General features: G+C 41.0%; 2 protein-coding genes across 3 annotated transcripts in view; one reads left to right on the forward strand and one right to left on the reverse strand.

Annotated features, from left to right (window-relative positions):
• mxd4 (MAX dimerization protein 4) overlaps positions 1–12,421 on the reverse strand; it is a 32,026-nt gene extending 19,605 nt beyond the window's left edge. The window contains exons 1-3 of the mRNA XM_077570344.1: positions 12,214–12,421; positions 11,609–11,708; positions 7,938–7,967 (exon numbers count right to left, since the gene is read on the reverse strand). Coding sequence (XP_077426470.1) covers positions 7,938–7,967; positions 11,609–11,708; positions 12,214–12,277 — 194 coding nt within the window. The 5' untranslated portion in view covers positions 12,278–12,421. The remainder of the gene's footprint in view (positions 1–7,937; positions 7,968–11,608; positions 11,709–12,213) is intronic.
• A 331-nt stretch (positions 12,422–12,752) lies between these two features.
• Positions 12,753–17,039, forward strand: part of LOC144054924 (uncharacterized) — a 42,573-nt gene continuing 38,286 nt past the window's right edge. Inside the window, exons 1-2 of one of the 2 annotated variants that reach the window (XM_077570343.1) lie at positions 12,753–12,781; positions 13,931–13,993. Coding sequence is in view for 1 of the 2 variants with exons in the window: in XM_077570341.1 (XP_077426467.1) it covers positions 12,965–13,030; positions 13,931–13,993 (129 nt within the window). In the remaining variant the exon portion in view is untranslated. Of the gene's footprint in view, positions 12,782–12,873; positions 13,031–13,930; positions 13,994–17,039 lie in introns of those variants that run through there. The other variant, XM_077570341.1, reaches the window with a different exon arrangement.

Below are 17,039 nucleotides of genomic sequence, written 5' to 3' on the forward strand. Positions count from 1 at the left end.
GTCGCAGCTGGGCGTGACCCGAGCCATACGTGGAGCCTCTCAGCGGACGCTGACCTCAGGGCAAGAAAATTCCACAAGGGACCTCTAGAGTTGACCTCCAGCTGTAGATTTTGTATTATTGTCTGCGCACAGATGCCTTTTTGGCAATCCTGTCTGTACATTTTCACCACATGATATGCTGTCCTCCAGGGTTTAACCTGGCAAAACCACTGAAAAAGTCTTTAAAAACAATTTTTATGATGAAATCCCAGCAGCATGGTTAAGTGCAGCGTTTATCGAAGGACTAACTTTGCACGTGTAAGCAAAATGCTGAAAGCTTATAAAAGCCGCTATCTGCTATATGCTATATATCTAACAAAGGTAGACTTTTTTTTTTATATATATGACTATAAATTGTGTAACTTTTTACACTACCAATTAAAACATGCCTTATGACATCACCTTTATCATTTATAGATCAAGTTCCATCTCAGTGTTTTTACGTTCTACCAATAGAAATGCATAACACTTATGTCAACAGTACTTGGGTGGTCTTGCAAGTGGACTTAGCTGCTAACACCACCTGCAAGACCATCTTTTGACCATATTTTAAGTTCCAAAAAAGAGGAAACTACTTTAACATATGCCTCATCTATATGGTAGAGAGAGAAAAAACAGTAACACGCATTTGTCGCCCCAAACTGTCTGTCAAATCCAACACATGCTAATTGGTCCCATGAAAAACGGACATTTTCATGAATTTATAAAACAAAAAACGCACACCAAGACAGGGTGTAAAAAAGTCTGAAAGAAGACATTTGGTCACCCTAATTTAGTATGTCTGGCTCACAGCCAGAGGAGGCAAATCCAGGTCCAGAAAGTAAACCCCCTGCCACGGTTTGGCTTTAACCATTGCTAGCTAGCAAGTAAACGAGCACCATGGGAGCTAGCTAGGGAGCTAGCTAGCTAGCACCTCAGGCTAAAGACAAACTGTGGCAGGGTTTTTACTTTCTGGACCTGGATTTGCCACCTCTGCTTGCTCACGGCTCTGGTATTCATGTCACAACTCTATATAGACTTCTTACGTGGTGTTCTCTTTGTGTACTCTAGCTTCCTTCCGCAATCAAAATGCAGGCATGTTAGATACCGCCAAGACTTGAAATTGTAGGTGTAAATGTGAGGTTAAACGGTTATAATATGTGTTCCTGTGAATGCCTCCAACTAATCCAAATTCAGTTGGGACAGGCTGCGATTCTAATGAGGATAAGTGCTATGGAAAATTGAGGGACGGATATGTGGCAAAATAAGCAAATTGGAGGTGGGCCTGTTTCCCGCAACCGACTATTTGATTTCAGACGATCTTCCACTAATCACCCCCTAAAAACAGGAAAACTGTATTCCACCTGTCAATAATGTGTTATTATTACAGATAATGTAACGCACTTTAGTCCTCTGTGACAGTACACTTGGATATTAAAAAATCAATCTAAAGACGTCATCTTGGCCTTTGGGAACGCACCCAGCACGTACGCAACGTGTCTCAAAGGCATGTTTTTTTTTTTTTTCAAAAACATGTGCGTGCAGCTGCATTTCTTTGTTGTGTGTGCAGCTGCATAACATTTGAAGCAGGATGCTCCCACTGTTGAACCGTTTCTATTAGAGCTGTCACTCACAATGACTTTGATTGTTGATATATGGAACATCTTGATTAATTGTTTGGCACGTAGAAAGGAGAAGATACGCAATCAAGATGGCGCATGCATGTGTTTCTTTTCTATTCTAGGGGTTTGTTTTACAAAATTCACAAATCATTTGCCAGTGGAAAGCTTTACATTTCAACTAACCAAAAGTAGGCCCAACTTTATTTATGACACTGTTTTGTCAGCGCATTGCAAAGCATCATAAGATTGGGTTTTAAACATAGTCCATTATTCTGTCTGCGGGTCACTAAACCCTCATGAGGAATATATGTGACAGAGTGACATTTTGAGGACGTTAAACACAAAGGCCACATGCGATAAAGAGCTACATGAATGTTCCCCTCCACCACCAAAAAAAAAAGAAGAAGAAAAAAAGCCAGGAATATCGCTGTGCTTCTATACTGCATCTGCAGGATACGAGTCCTGAAATGACCTCGACTGCATTCCCGATGGAGCGCAGTATGGAATCTGCATTTCGACTGTCAGACACACCACTTTCCACATAAACAGCAGGTCACAAGAGATGATTTATAACTTCACAAGAGGGGCGACTGGCACAGTTGAGTGTTGGCATAGAAGCCGGATAAGAGCGATAAAGGCCCTCTGTGAGAGAAAAAGGGTTGAGGGGTGGGGGGGGGGGGAACGCTGCTCTTACCGCCTCAGGTTTCTGCTGACTCAGTGACTTTTATGGAGTTAAAAGTAGAGGTGGAATGAGAGGAAGGTAACAGAAAAAGCAGATGTGGCCTGTAGAGATAGGAAAAGAGCAGAAATGAAGGCGGTGGAGCAGCCGTAACGCCATCATTCAAACACACACATGCATTCATGAGGCCGGTTTCACTCAAGGGGAGAAGAGTCCCCCACCCCCTCCAAAGCCAAATAAGTCATTTATCACAACTAGGAGTGGACTACACCGGGAGAGTAAATTTAATTAGAGGGAAGCTCAGAGCGTGGCCAAGTGCTCCCAAAGTCAATTTCAATTCAAAGTCCGACAGTTGGTGCACAGTTGCCGTGGTGGGATTTACAGTGGCACACTTGATTCGTACAATTTGGAATTTGAGCAAAATATATTGCGGAAAATATACCTTAAAAGTCACGCAATGACTCACTTGGAGGTCAAATTGTCATCATGGGATGTCAAGTGATATGTCAGCAGATTATGTAAAATGTGCTGAAATATTGAGCGACTACAGCTGGGGCTTTATATCACGGTTATAAACCGAATCCCTTCATGTTAATGGTACGTGATATTAACATAATTGTTAAAATTTGAAGGTAACTATTTCTGAGTGGGGTTATACGGTCCATTAGCTAAGCTATATTGATTTAATAAATAAGTTAAAACAAAAACAAAGAAAGAAAGATATACTGTATTGTAATTAATTTTGTGAACATTTATTGGACAGATCTCAAAACTCAAAATTAGAACTCATAACTCCAGTGTGCAAAATAGTGCCAACAAACACAAAACATTGCTGGTATAGTATAAATATTTACTATATATTATTAGAACTTTGATCATATCGGTTTTTCCTGGCATCAGGTGTGGTATTGTGCGGATTCATTTCTGGCTTTCAAAAATGTGTGCTTGCTGTGTAGCTGTTGTATTATTTCCTTCCTAGACACTTATTAATTTATCTGGCAATTTTCTGTTCATACTTGATTGCGCTCCACTGCAGCTCCGGCCTAACTTCTGTTTGACGTATGCTGTACTACCTACGCACTAATTCTCATGTTACGCGACTCTACATTTCCCAATAGTTTCGCGGTTAGCATGGCTTCTCCATCTTCTCTTGTTCTCTTTTGTTGTTCAGTGTGTCACATGAATAGTTACTCATTGTCCTCCTTTAGTGATAATGATACTTTCTTATTTGTTGCCATGGAGGCGAGGATTAGTGATTCAGAAAAACGGTTTTGTACAGTGTTTTAACTGCACTAGCTAGCCAGGCATAGCTCGTAGCTGGTTAGCAAGTTAGCTTAGCGCATAGCATTACTTACTTTTAACCATTTTGTGGAAAGTATATGTCTAAGGAGGCACTAAACTTCTGTGTCCATTACCTGGCATGCCCAATGCCGTGTGAGATGTTATCATATAACAGGAATAAATGTGTGTATGTGTTTCCATTTTTCTTACACTTTTTGCGGCTCGAGAAGAGAGAAAAATCCAGCTAGTCACAATGGAGTGCTCCAATGTCAGCTGCTATACGCAACGTTGTTTGTTATCAAATTTAGAGGGCTTTAGAGTTTTTAATGCTCTATATTACATTGTGATTAACTCATTTCATGAGAATATTAATTTAACTTCAGGGAGTGTTTAAAGAGTGTTTAACATCAATGTAACTGAGGTTAACTTTGTTACATTTTACACCTTTTATGGTAGATAAAATGGGACTAATATATTACGGTATGATGACTTCAGATCAACCAGTGTCCTGTCAGGGATTATGTTCAACCTTTAAAATGCTCGACTGTATACTCAGGATAATGAAACTTGTTGGACAAACTTTGGACAGTGCGCTTGTCATGTGCGCTGTCAGAAATGAAACCAAGAGCAAACATGGGTAGAGATAAAAATAAAGGTGTAAATCCATGTGACAATTGAGGCAAGCATGCACAAACCTTCACTGCACGCGAGTTGACTCACATTTCCAGTAAACAGGTGACATGCTGGAAAACAACCATTGCAGCTTCACTATGTCTTGGTGTAACAAGAAGAAAAAAAGGAAGCGTGCAACGAGGACGACTTGTCGGCCCCAAGTCAGAAATAGGAAGGAAGCCAACCCAGTAGAGATGAGCCACATGGCATTTTGGATTCACAGCCATATCTAAGCTCTTCCTAATGCAGGCCTGTTCCACTACAAAAAAAAAAAAAAGAAGCAACAGAGTCACCGATGAGATAGTCTAACCCGAGTGCATCACAGCTGCAGCAGATAAGCAGGTCGCATCAGGACATAGGGCCCTGTCGGACACTGCTGGCCCCCGCCCAGCCTCGCTCTGATAACAGGACATAAATACGAGCAGGCCGCCTCTTAAGCAGCAGACAGCTTGGTGAGAGCCAGCCAGTCTGCTATTAATAATGTCAAGAAAATATTTGCAGAAGCACCTCCGAAAAAAAGGGGGAGAAAACACTGCTGTAGTATAAAATCGTCAAGAAGGGCTTTTTGTTGAATGTTTAAAATGACAGATTAGATTGAATTGAGTTATTTTCCAGGATTTTATCATGTCAAAAGAAAATAAAAAGTCACATGGTAAAGGCAACGTGGCCAAAACCACCCAATTAAAATTTCCTGAGGCAGTCACTTCTTTGATTACATCCATATATATCCATTTTCTATACCGCTTGTCCTCATTTAGGGTCACGTTTAACTGGAGCCTATCCCAGCTGACTTTGGGTGAGAGGTGGAGTGCACCCTGTACTTGTCGCTATCCAATTGCAGGGCACATGAGGACCAACAAGCAGCTACACTCACATTCACACCTACAAACAATTTTGAGTCTTCAATTAACCTAACATGCTAATCTTAAAAGATTTTTATTTTTTTTTTAAATACAATCATATAACAATGGTGATGATCATCAGGGGTGTCAAACTCACATTAGCTCAGTGGCCACATGGAGGAAAATATTTTACCAAGTGAGCCGTACCGGTAAAATCATGGTATATAACTTAAAAATAATTGGCGTCAGTTATACAGCTAAATGTATAAGGGGGCTCAAATGTAAATATACTGTTAAAAAAAAAATAACACAAATGCAAATAGAACACAGCAACACTTATGCCCGTATGAGTTCCGGGCGTCTTATATCTACCTGTTTTGCATATATATTGTTCCCAAAATGCATTGTGTGGCACAGTTAATGAAGTTGTAGGACGGTAATCCATGTCATATGTGTTTGTGTTACCAGTAGCTGAGTGTGCATCATATTTACTGTTCAGCACGTTTGTTTGATTTATGTTGGTTTTAAAAAAAATTCAACAAACCGTAACTTTAGGTTGTGTGTACAATAATGACATCCAGGTCAATTATGTGTATAAGTTGCATTGCTCATCTGAGGATTGCTTGTGAAAATACTAATTTATATATTGTGATTATTGTCTGTCTGATTAATTGTTCCAATGGGCTGGATTAAACCCCTTGGTGGGCCTGATCGTGCCCGCGGGCCGTATGTTTGACACCCCTGTTATACATGCTATTATTGCACTAAAATAAAATTGATTTTTGCATAGCCTTGAGTTCCATTAAAATGACGAAAATATAACCCATTGTGGAACAGTTAATGAGACTAGCCGTAGCCGCTAAGTTAAACGAGCCAATGTAACTTTGCTACACAAACTAGTTTTATAATAATTTTGTTATATGGACGCAAAGCAGCATTGGCAGAAACTAATTTCATCGTTTAATGTAAATATAGCAAAACGTAATTAAATGTCAAAAACAAATTTCCCTTCTGACACATGCTATAGCAGTTAGCATTTCAGTTGCATTCATGATAATGTACATATGCTTAAAAGTCCAATTGGCTTGGACTGGAGGATAAAAAAAAAAGAAAAGTCTGGCTTGGTTTGAATCCTTGCATTTAACCACTACTGCCTTATGCCATCTAAATTAGACTTTCATTTGCCACCTTGCCAACCACGTAAACGTAGAGTACAAGGATAGCTCAATGTGACTGAACAAAGACGGGGAGTCAGGACTGAAATAGCAGCGCCACCCTGGAGTGCATCTGATGGCGTGAGGGTCAGGAGGTTGAGGTTTTTTGGGAAACAATACCAGCCCGGCAGCAGATTCATCTTTTAATAGACGATCCAAGGTGGCCAAATACTTATGAAACTGGCTGGACAGGAAAGCTGACGGTTTACATTGCGTTTATGAATCAACACCTGACTGACAACACCAACAAACCTATCACGTTGATTTGTTTTATTATCTTGGAGACTCATCAAAGACTCATTCTTCTTTCTTTCTTTCATTCTTGCATTCTAGCCAACTATAGACCCACAAGTGTCTGCCTTGAATTCCTGCATGGTGGCAAACCTGTAGTTTGAGGCTGCATGTACAGATAGTTAAATGAAGAGCGTTGAGGAAATATTAGGACAGGACTTCCTTTCATCACGCTCTTGAATTGAAAAAAAAAAATACAGATGCAGAAGTCATTTAAAATAAAACACATTTTTGGTCTTTCTACCTCAAGTCAAACTAAAGATATTTCGATTTTATTGAGTGTGTGTCGACTGGCAAAACACAGACGTTTTTTTTTAGTCTGAGAGAGATAACCACTAATTGGTATGTTTCTTAGAAAACATTACCTGCTAGCAAACACCTGAACAAAAGAATTCTCTTCACCTTGGCGGAGGTCTGTGCATTACTAAGTACCTCTAATTGGTCCTTCCAGTGAGTAGCTGTTATAGTGCCATCTGTTACTTTGGCATGCTCTTAACACTCTACTGTTTAATGCGTTTCATAATTGGTGTGGACTTTGTTTGGACTCTGGAGTGGGAATAAAATTAACGTCCAAGTCTCGTCATAGCGATAATGACGATAAGGAAAATGCGTTGGCATGCGTGTGGACGTCATACAGCTTTTGTCCGTAACCACACCCGTGGTCGGACATGAGGTAACTGTTTTGTCTCAACATCTGCAGCGTAATCACACTTCTCCGTCTTGTCTTGAGGAAGAATATGCCCATACATGTTCTCCTCCGCTGGGCACGTCCACTCGCAGACATGTGACTAACTAATCCTTCAACGTGAATGACTGTGTGTCACATACGCGTACTATCACTCGACCTCACACAACCATTGCTGCCTCACATGCTGATAGTCACATCAGCTGTTTCCTAAATCCTCTTGGCCAGGCGTTTTTTTTTTTTTTTTAAAGAGTCAATGACAGCAGCTCGGGTTGACCTTGATGCAAAAAAAGCAGCACTAATAAAAGGCAGTTTCATGACTTTGTTTTTCACGCCAATTGAGCAGCACTTAGATGTGCACACGTTACGGGATTCCCTTTATAACCATACAAGGAAGTGAAATCAAGACATATCTTATCAGCATGACAGCCAACTGTTTGACAGCATATTATCAGTTTCTTTTTCTGCAAAACACAAAAATGTAATTGATTAAATCTATTTCTTTGAAGAAGACTTCTGTGGCACATTGTGCCTACCTGCAGGAATCTATTAAGAGTATGTGGAACTTTCCATCTGCTGGTTAATGAAACACATACATACACGCACACAGGAGAACCTGACATGCAGCCTTACCTGTGTTTCTCCAGCTCATTGTGCGACGATCTGAAAGGAAACAGAGAAAAGATGAGGATGAGTCTCAAAAATATGATGTGCAGATTTTGCCAGACTACAAAGTGACTGTAAGGCAGTCACAGGTTGACTGTGAAAAAGACATTGGGTGGGAATTGAACCGACACCAGCTATACAAAAGTCAGTTATGTGAATCATAATGGTCACTGGTCAGTATGGAGATGACTTAACCGAGTCGCGTAGAAGACATCCCCAGACATTCCCTGTCTGTGAAGGCTTATGACTAAGGATGTAACGATATCCAAACATCACGATATGAAGCTCACGATGCGATAATTTCCATTGTATTGTGGGGAGGTTGGCGATATTTAAAAAAAGGTGACAATATTGTAAAAAAAAAAAAAGAGCTTGTACTAAAAAAAGCACAATGTTGTGCTTTTGTACATAACAACAATGCATATAAACCACCTACAACTACAATCTCTAATAACACTTAATATTGAGACGGTTACTTGATTACTACATTGAGTTTCTCTACATATTGACTCGGTTCACAGAAATATTACGTTCCCCTTAATCTGACGATTAGCGTAGATTTTTAACAAAAAAGGGCCAAAACATACCTAATGGAAATTAAACTGCACTAAAAAACAAACCACCAGAGGGTGCTACAACTGCACAAATGGAAATCAACCTGTCTTTTTTAACCGATGTGATTGCTTTGCATGACGACGACGATATTATGGCAGTTTTAATATCGCGATGTCACGATAATGCCGTTATCGTTACATTCCTACTTATGACACTGTAATGAAACATGCTTATTTTCCTTATTTTTGTATATTGGTAATCTGGGCCAAAGAATGTCTTCACAGGTGAAGTGAGGGGGGGGCTCTGGGTTTGGAAGATTAAGTCTTATATAACAGAAATATATTCTCATCCCACTCAAATTCTAATTGGCCCCAATTCAAAAATGAGTAAGCAGACTCTGAACCTAGCTTGAATCCTAACACTCTCGAAACAAAATGCAAGAGTAGTGAAGAGAAGAAAAAAAAACTCATTCTGACATGGCATATGTCCAAAAAAAACTAATCTCACTTGTAATGTGTGCAAACTAAAAGGCGCATAACACCCCCCCGCCTTGCCCACACAAATAAATGGCATGCATGCTGAATCGTACAGCAGTGTGGATAACAACACGCCCCTCAGACGTCTGGAGGCCTAGACGCTGCAGAATTCCACGGCGTGAGAGTTATTCCGAGGAGAGCCCGCACCCACCGATATGATATGCTGACCCGGGAACAGCGAGGACACTGCAAGGCCTCTTGTTGATGTGGCTGTCATGGATACCATGGCAATAAAAACAAAAACAGGGACAACAAAAGTGTGTAGTGGGAGGGTGGGTTATAGCAGGCAGACAACAAGCCCTTTCACATTTGGCGGCTGGTTTGAGGGCCCTTGTGCTGGCGAAGCAGCGGTTCCCACAGCTGTGTCGTCCAGCGCGAGGCATCTGGATGGCGACGCACCACGGGATGCGAGTCACATTAAGAAAAAATACTGTCTGTTTAAAATCATCGCCAAGTCGCATTGCTCACACAGATCTTTAAAGGTTAATACACGGATACTGTTACACGTTATGTAAAAGAATGGCGTGCAAATAAGCATGTGACCTGATGTCATAAACTTCTATCAGTCAGCTGTTTTTGTCATGTAAGCCATTTCTGTTTTTGCTTTCGCATCCGACAGAGACGGAGGAAAGATAGTGTCATCAATGCGTTATAAGGAACAATAGCCTCTTTTGCACAGCGATCCCACAAAATTGCAATATCAGAGCCTTGATAGAAGATCTGGAGTTGATCTGTTATACAGAACCCAGGAAAAGTGGGATATCCCTGTAGTTGGGTTCATTTTCATTGAACAAGGCATCCCGAAATGTATTAATTAGATGTGTGACGACGACAGCGTTGTGTGAGATATCAAATGTGTCAGATAGTGACAATGACTTTCAGCAAACAGGGAGAAAGAACTGAAAATTGTGTGTTAAACTTTATAGCCTGGTCTTGGTTTTTCGCTTTTCTCTTTCACATTGGCGAACCACGCCCCCACACCCATCCCCATATTTCAGCTTTTGAAGGCAGTGTAACATTGGTGAAGGAAGTAACAATGAAGTTTAGATGCACCATATTACAGCGGTCCCCAACCACCGCGCCACAAGCCATTTAGTGCCTGTCCACACAGAGACTTAACATAGGTTATACTATTTTATTGATCATCAGAGTATGAAGGAATTATTTTTTTTAAAGTCTAAATATGGCATTCTAATTGATTTTGTGTTTGTGGAACATGAATTAAGAAGCAAAATCCACTTTTTTATCCATCTCGGGGGTCGGCCATTTTGCCACTTGCTTTCAACTGAAAATGAAATCACTGACATGACCAATCACGGCTCAACTTGCAAATGTCACATGTCATGGCTCACCTGATATGTGTTTGGTCATGTGATGTTTGCAAGCTGAGCCATGACTGGCCATTACCTGAGCCCTTGAGCAACTGTGATGTCATTTTCAGTCGACATCAACTGGCAAAATGGCCGCCCTCTGACATGGATAAAAGTGGATTTTGCGTCTTGATTCCCATTTATTGCAAAGAAATTATTTGGGTTGACTATCTTAGTTTAATTCCTCAACGCTATTGTGGGGTGTTTACAACTATGGGGTAAAAAAAAGAAAAAGAAAAGAAGGGCAAAAACAGGTCTGGTGCAGGAGGCCGAGTGGGCTGGTGTTTTTCAAAAGTGTGTAGGTGTCTGTTTCAAGCACCACACCCACCTGCCACTTGGCCATGCACGCCCCTAACCCAGTTGCACACGTAATTGTGCTATGCTGTCAGACAGTACCAGAGGAATGTGGAAGAGCATAGATTGTGGACCAAAGACTGTGGGTTCAAGTGTACAAAACTACACACCTCAGAGTGTAGCAGTAGAGTTGACAGTGCTACTGACATAATTCTAAACGTCAATACTGAAAGTGTAATATTTGATCACGCTTATACTACTACTACTACTACTACTATTACTCATTAGGGTTATGGGTAAGCTGTGGCCTATCCTAGCTGATTTTGGTTGAGATGAGGCATATTAATAAGCAAGTAGACAAACACTCACACTCACATTCCCACCTATGGACAAGTTAGAGCCTTCAATAAACATAACATGCATGTTTTTGGAATGCATCAAGAAGCCAGAGCAACTGGCGTAAAACCACAACAACACGTAAACTCATTAAACATTTTCATAGAAGCATTGCATTATGATGTACACTACTTCCTATACTGCTTATCCTCAGCCTATCCCAGCTGACTTCAGGCGAGCCACGAAGTACACCCTGGTCAGGTTGTTGTGCGTGTGTGTGAGTGAAGAGAGGGGGGGCTACAGAGAGCCTTTTAGCCCATTTAGAGTTGACAGTGTACGCGTGGCAATGTTTATTAGAAACCAAAACAGAGAGCCCAGCCCAGCCCCAGGCAGCAGAGAGATGGCAGTGTGCAGGAAAACAGCGACTCCTCCCTCCCTCCCTCCCTCCACCCCAGCCTGCAGCAGAACTCACACCAACATGCGAAGAAGAAGAAGAAGAAGGGGGACAAAAAAGACAAACACAGAAGAGGAGCACGTATAAATGTACCTATTGTTCGGACTTTTTCTGTTTATTGTTGAGGTTTTCGTCTTCTTCCTGGAGAAGTCGCTACTGTACGGTAAAACCGAGGCATATCCGTGTTCTGCCTCTGTGAACACAAACAAACACAAACGTGCATTTTTTGCAAAAGTGGCTGCAGAATATAGTCAATACGTGAGCTGTCAAGAAGTCGTGTTATTTTTGTTAAAACACACGCGCGCGCACACAAACGTGCCGTCATTTTTGCATCTGTCGTGACGTTACAAGCTGATGTCACTGTTGTTTACCCATTTCTCCTCCGAAATAAAGCACTCTACCAACACATAACGCCCGCTGTTTTAAGAATATAGACACAAAACAGCTTAAATTGATCATGTACATGTCTCTCTCTTTTTTAAAAGGCACCAACAAAATACACCGGGTCCAGTTGGCACCCATCGTTTGCTCCACGTCCTATTGTCTACACACAGTGACATCATACTTGCACCACCGAAATATCAGCTCAAACTTCATTTTAGTGCCAATCACAAGCCGTCACACAAGTCAGCACTTCGTCCAGGCTGTAGTTAAAACGTTAATAATTGCTGTCATCGCGTCAATTTAGCTTGAAATACCTCTGTCTCTTCTTTCCAAGTACTCTGCAGCCTCCAGCAGAATTAGAAGTGAATTAAGTTCCATCTTGTTTTTGTCTCAAAAACAAATAGGAGACAGTATGTACACAAGTTTACATAAAGTATTGGAATGAAAATGTTAACAAAAATAATGTTTCAGTCCGGTGTGTGTACGAGGGTATAATCAGTTCTGAGTCTTGACGACTCCAAACTACAGTAGCAACAACCTACAGCACCTCACTAAAACTCAGTGAGTTGAATGATGTCATCCTCGTCCAATCGGGAAAGAGAAAAGGCGGGCTTTTAATGTCGATTTCAACCAACGAAGAGGAGAGAAATGATAGCATGGCATCTGATTGGCCAGACACCGGTGCAAGTAATCGGGGACATACCCTAGCAACAGTCCGCCTTCTTCCACATGGTTGGTGTGACGTATACAAAAGCGACATATGATTGGTCAGACGCGCTCATGGGTGTTTCTCATGGCTGAACTGGCCACTGTTCATTTGGTTGCCAAACTTCTCAGGAGTTATTTGACTTTAGACCGGAAGTAAACCGCAAAAGCCAAAAAGTTAAGAAAACGCGTTAGTTCTACATTTTAAGTGTTTGTAGCGAGGCAGAGCGTTAAAGTGAATAATTTATTCATTCCTGGTCCACGTTATTATGAATGTTTTGTGTGAGGCCACTGGCAATGGTGCTGTGGTCTTTATGAGTGCCAGGGGCTATAATAAAGCATGCATTGTTATTTTGCACGATGCCTAGGGAATACAATGAAAATGGGAAGGTGCAGAATAGGTCACATTATGTTTCTAATCCAAAAGTAGGCCTATCATTTTGTCTCTCCCTCGGGTCCTGGCAGGATGCTGTTGATGACTGTACTGTAAATTTGAAGAAATTTTGTCGATTGCTTAACATTTAGCCACAAAAAATCTTGTTTTGTAAATATAGAAAGTGACTCCAGATGACATTTAATTTTATTTTTGGATGTTTGGCTGATTTAAGTCTCAAAGTACTAATGAGGTCAGACTCAGGAGCCACTGTAGCTGAAGTCAATGATTTTGTCTAGTTTGTAGCCCACATTATGTGCTCAAAAGCCTCAGAATGGTAAAAGTTTGCACAAGTGACACAATCCCTTCAGATTATTGAAAGAGTAAGAACATCTCAGCAGGAGAGCCTGTTTGAATCTGGGTCGTTCTGGCCGGCAGATGTTTGTGGTGCTTCACATTGTTCATGTACATTAAATTAGAAAATCTTAACGGCTCTTAGTATAAAGTGATAAAAAACACATTTGGACCAAATATTTTTAGGTTGTAATTTTGTGCAGACTGTTCAGACAGACGCCAAAGGCTTCTTTGACAATGTTAATTGCATGTTGTCACACTTGATAAATGTTAGCATGAGAGGTGTGCAGATGTTGACTATATCCCTTTAACATGGTTCTGACATTTTTTTTGTCCACTGTCATTTACTTTATGCTCAATGTAGAGAATTTCAGAAGCAGGTGACATTATGCAACTATGCAGCGCATGTCTTCAACATGACCAAAGAGCTGCATTCATGCTATTATTATTATTATTATCACTATCATTGTTATTATTATTATTATTATTATTACTCCTAAAGGAGGCTACTGCTATGGAAATGGGAATGTGATTTTTTTAAGTGCTTGTTCTCACATAGTTGGGACCTGTGAATTTATACAACCATGTAAATCTTTCAGAGTATATGTCTGAGGCAACTTGCATCGTCCCACATCGTATTTGGCACATCATCAAAGCTCCGGGTGAGTACTGTTTCTTATTATTATTGGGTTGCACGACAAAGTAGTGGTTAGCACATCCGCCTTTCAGTCAGAAGATCCTTGTTCTACTCTCCGTTGAACAACTCTGTGTGGAGCTTCCTCCAACTTTCCAAAACCGTGCATGCTAGGTTCATTAAATACTCAATTATCCATAGCTGAATTTGAGTTGTAAAGGTTGGTGTATATATGTGCCCTGGGATTGGCTGGCGACCAGTCCAAGGAGTGGCCCGCCTTTCAATCTTGCAAGAGCAAGCAGTATAGAAAATTGATTTACCTTGCTTTAAATTGAGCTTTGCAGCAGGACGCGCAATGTGCCAACTGAGCTATAGTTTTTTTTCTTCTCGTTTGTGAAAATGCCAATGCCAAGCTGGATTCATGACCTCCTCTTAATTGAGTCTACTTCGGCACGGATCGAGGGGGATGTCTGTCTTTACCATGTCACTCCTTGAGTTTAGTAAAACACAATAGCTTAAGTTGGGTTAGCGTGCATAGAAACATTATTTTTAATGTCTTACCTCGTTTTTAAAATGTGTGCCCATGAGCTACAGGGTTTATCACACACCTAATGATACGCTCCAGTCTCCACTAACGATTGTGAGTCTCTTCTTAGAAACGGATGTCTGTTGTAGTACCAAGACTGACCCGTGAGAGGCAGTATGGTGCCACAAAGCATCCAGACTGCTTGTTAATACAGTTGTAGACAAAGATCGTTTTCGATCACGTGGTCAGTATTTGTTCTTCCGTCATGTTGGCCGATCTTTCTGACCAAAGCATAAAAATAAAATAAAAAGTGTTAACCTCCAATGAGGCGGTGTGCGATGTCACGGGAATGCTATCTAAAAAAAAAAAGAAGAAAAAAAAGTCTAACTGTAACTCTTCTTGTCATTTTTATTTTGGTGAATACCGTGTGATGTTATACAAACAGTCGACAAAAAGACAGTCCTCCATAATAAGTTCAACGAAACTGCAAGCTTTATTTGACGATTGTTCTGTTCCACATCATCGATGGTCTCCGATTTCCAAGCAGAACAGGACGACAAATCATTCTTAAAACACCCCATACCGTAGGACAATCACTATCATGATCTTGAATAATCTCTTAGCGCCGTCTAACAACTTGGCTTTTGCTGACCTTGACCTCAAGGAAAGTGCTCAAATTCGGCCTGATTATCAATATGTGTTTACTCAGCTTTAACGGAGCCTCACAGCAGCAGAAACAACCATATATGAACATAAGCCAAAGTATTTGCGTTTTAAGTTGTCAAACCAGATGATTTGTTCGGCCTGCATCTCGAACGCTGTCCCAGCCGTAATTATAGACAAGTTATGCAACACGCCTCTTATCAAAGGCGCACATACAGTGGGCGCAGTGTGTCGCTGAACTCTGTCCATGCCTTGCTCGTATAAGATTGCGGGAGGCCACGGATTTACAGTGTCACGCGAGGCACGGGTCCTCCCAGGTCTTGCACTAGGCTGACCTCAGTGTAATCGAGACGATGTCGACAAGCCGACGTTGACCCCGAATGGACTGTTTATGTAAGCAAGCAGTCACCATCTTGTTTGAGGTTGTTTTGGGTTTTTTTGCCAGTATTTCTTCACTTAAAGCTGTGCTGCATATGCTTAAAGGAGATGATGACAATGATCTCAGTCGTTGCCAGTGTGTTTCCGTGGTCAGCAAGCGCCGATCAAGCAGACACCAGAGTGTTTACAAGGGACCGTGAATTTATTTATTCATAACCTTTTACAAACGTCACATTCAAATGAAATGAAATGCATTACGTTGTTTCATTGATGGAGTCACTGATGATGTAGTGGTTCACTCGCCTGACTTCCATTGAGGCAGGGTAGGTTGGGTTTGGTAGCGTAGTATATAAATATAAATAATACTGTTGCAAGTCACTGTAGCATTATGCGCAGTTTGAACATTAAACAATGCTAAAATTGTGCTAAAAAGTTAAATACAACTGAACTGTACTCGGGCAGTGATTTTTTCAAGTACTATTAGAGTGAGGCCAAGTACCACACTTAGAGAATCACTGGTCTACACTGTTTGTATCCTGTGATTGAGTGGTGACCAGTCGAGGGTGTAATCTGTCTGCTCCAACTCCTTTTAATCCAGAAGTGTATAAGTGATATACAAAATGGCTGTTTGGATGAACATCAGCGCAATGTTATATCATGTTATTGTGTCTCATACAGCTCACATTTTCATATATTTAATTTTCACATAAGATTTAAATGAAGTGAACCCCTATAAAACTGAACACTGATGATGACGTATATGGTGATTTTCATTTTGCATAGTTAATTCAGTGTTGATTGTTTATTCCAGTTTTATTGTCATCTTCCGCCTTGTATTCTATAGCAAGTCATTATGTACATTATTCACGCAGGTTTAGACCTCGGGGAGGCACAACACTTCATGGGCTTTAGAACCTCCCATTTTAGATTTTTGTAATTCAAGTTCCAATGCAATGGTCATTTTCTGTAAAGAGTGAGACATCCAAGCAATCTTTTGCATCATTTCCAAGGAAAAAGCCTTCACCCCTCCCGCTGTAACACTTCTATTTGCAGGCTTTATCATCTGAATGCACTCGGATCATAGTGGCTCAGGCCTTGAATTGCTTCTTGCTGCCAAAGGACTGCACCCTCCCTCACCCTCCATCTGTTTTCCTCCTTCTGTTCTTCCATCTTTACCTCTAAACCAGTTGGTCCACCTTTCCTGCGATTGGCTGGCTACCGGTCTGGGGTGTACGCCGCCTCTTGCGAACAGAGGTGGGCTGCCACTTAATTCAGACCTGAAAATTAGCTGCTTGACAGTTTGTTGTATGATTCCAGTGTACCTCTGTTACCTCAGTTTTTTTTTTACCAACAACTTTTCTTCTATCTTCAATAACTCCCCAGGTCAATATCCGTACATGTCCAAGCCTGTACTGAAACAAGACCACGTGCTAGCATGCTACCATGAACCGTCTTTCTCTTTAAAGGGAATGTCACGTTAACTGGTGTAGCTGGTGTAATTTCCCAC

This window comes from Vanacampus margaritifer, chromosome 7 (assembly GCF_051991255.1).
Source record: "Vanacampus margaritifer isolate UIUO_Vmar chromosome 7, RoL_Vmar_1.0, whole genome shotgun sequence".
In the NCBI taxonomy this organism is placed as follows: Eukaryota; Metazoa; Chordata; class Actinopteri; order Syngnathiformes; family Syngnathidae; genus Vanacampus; species Vanacampus margaritifer.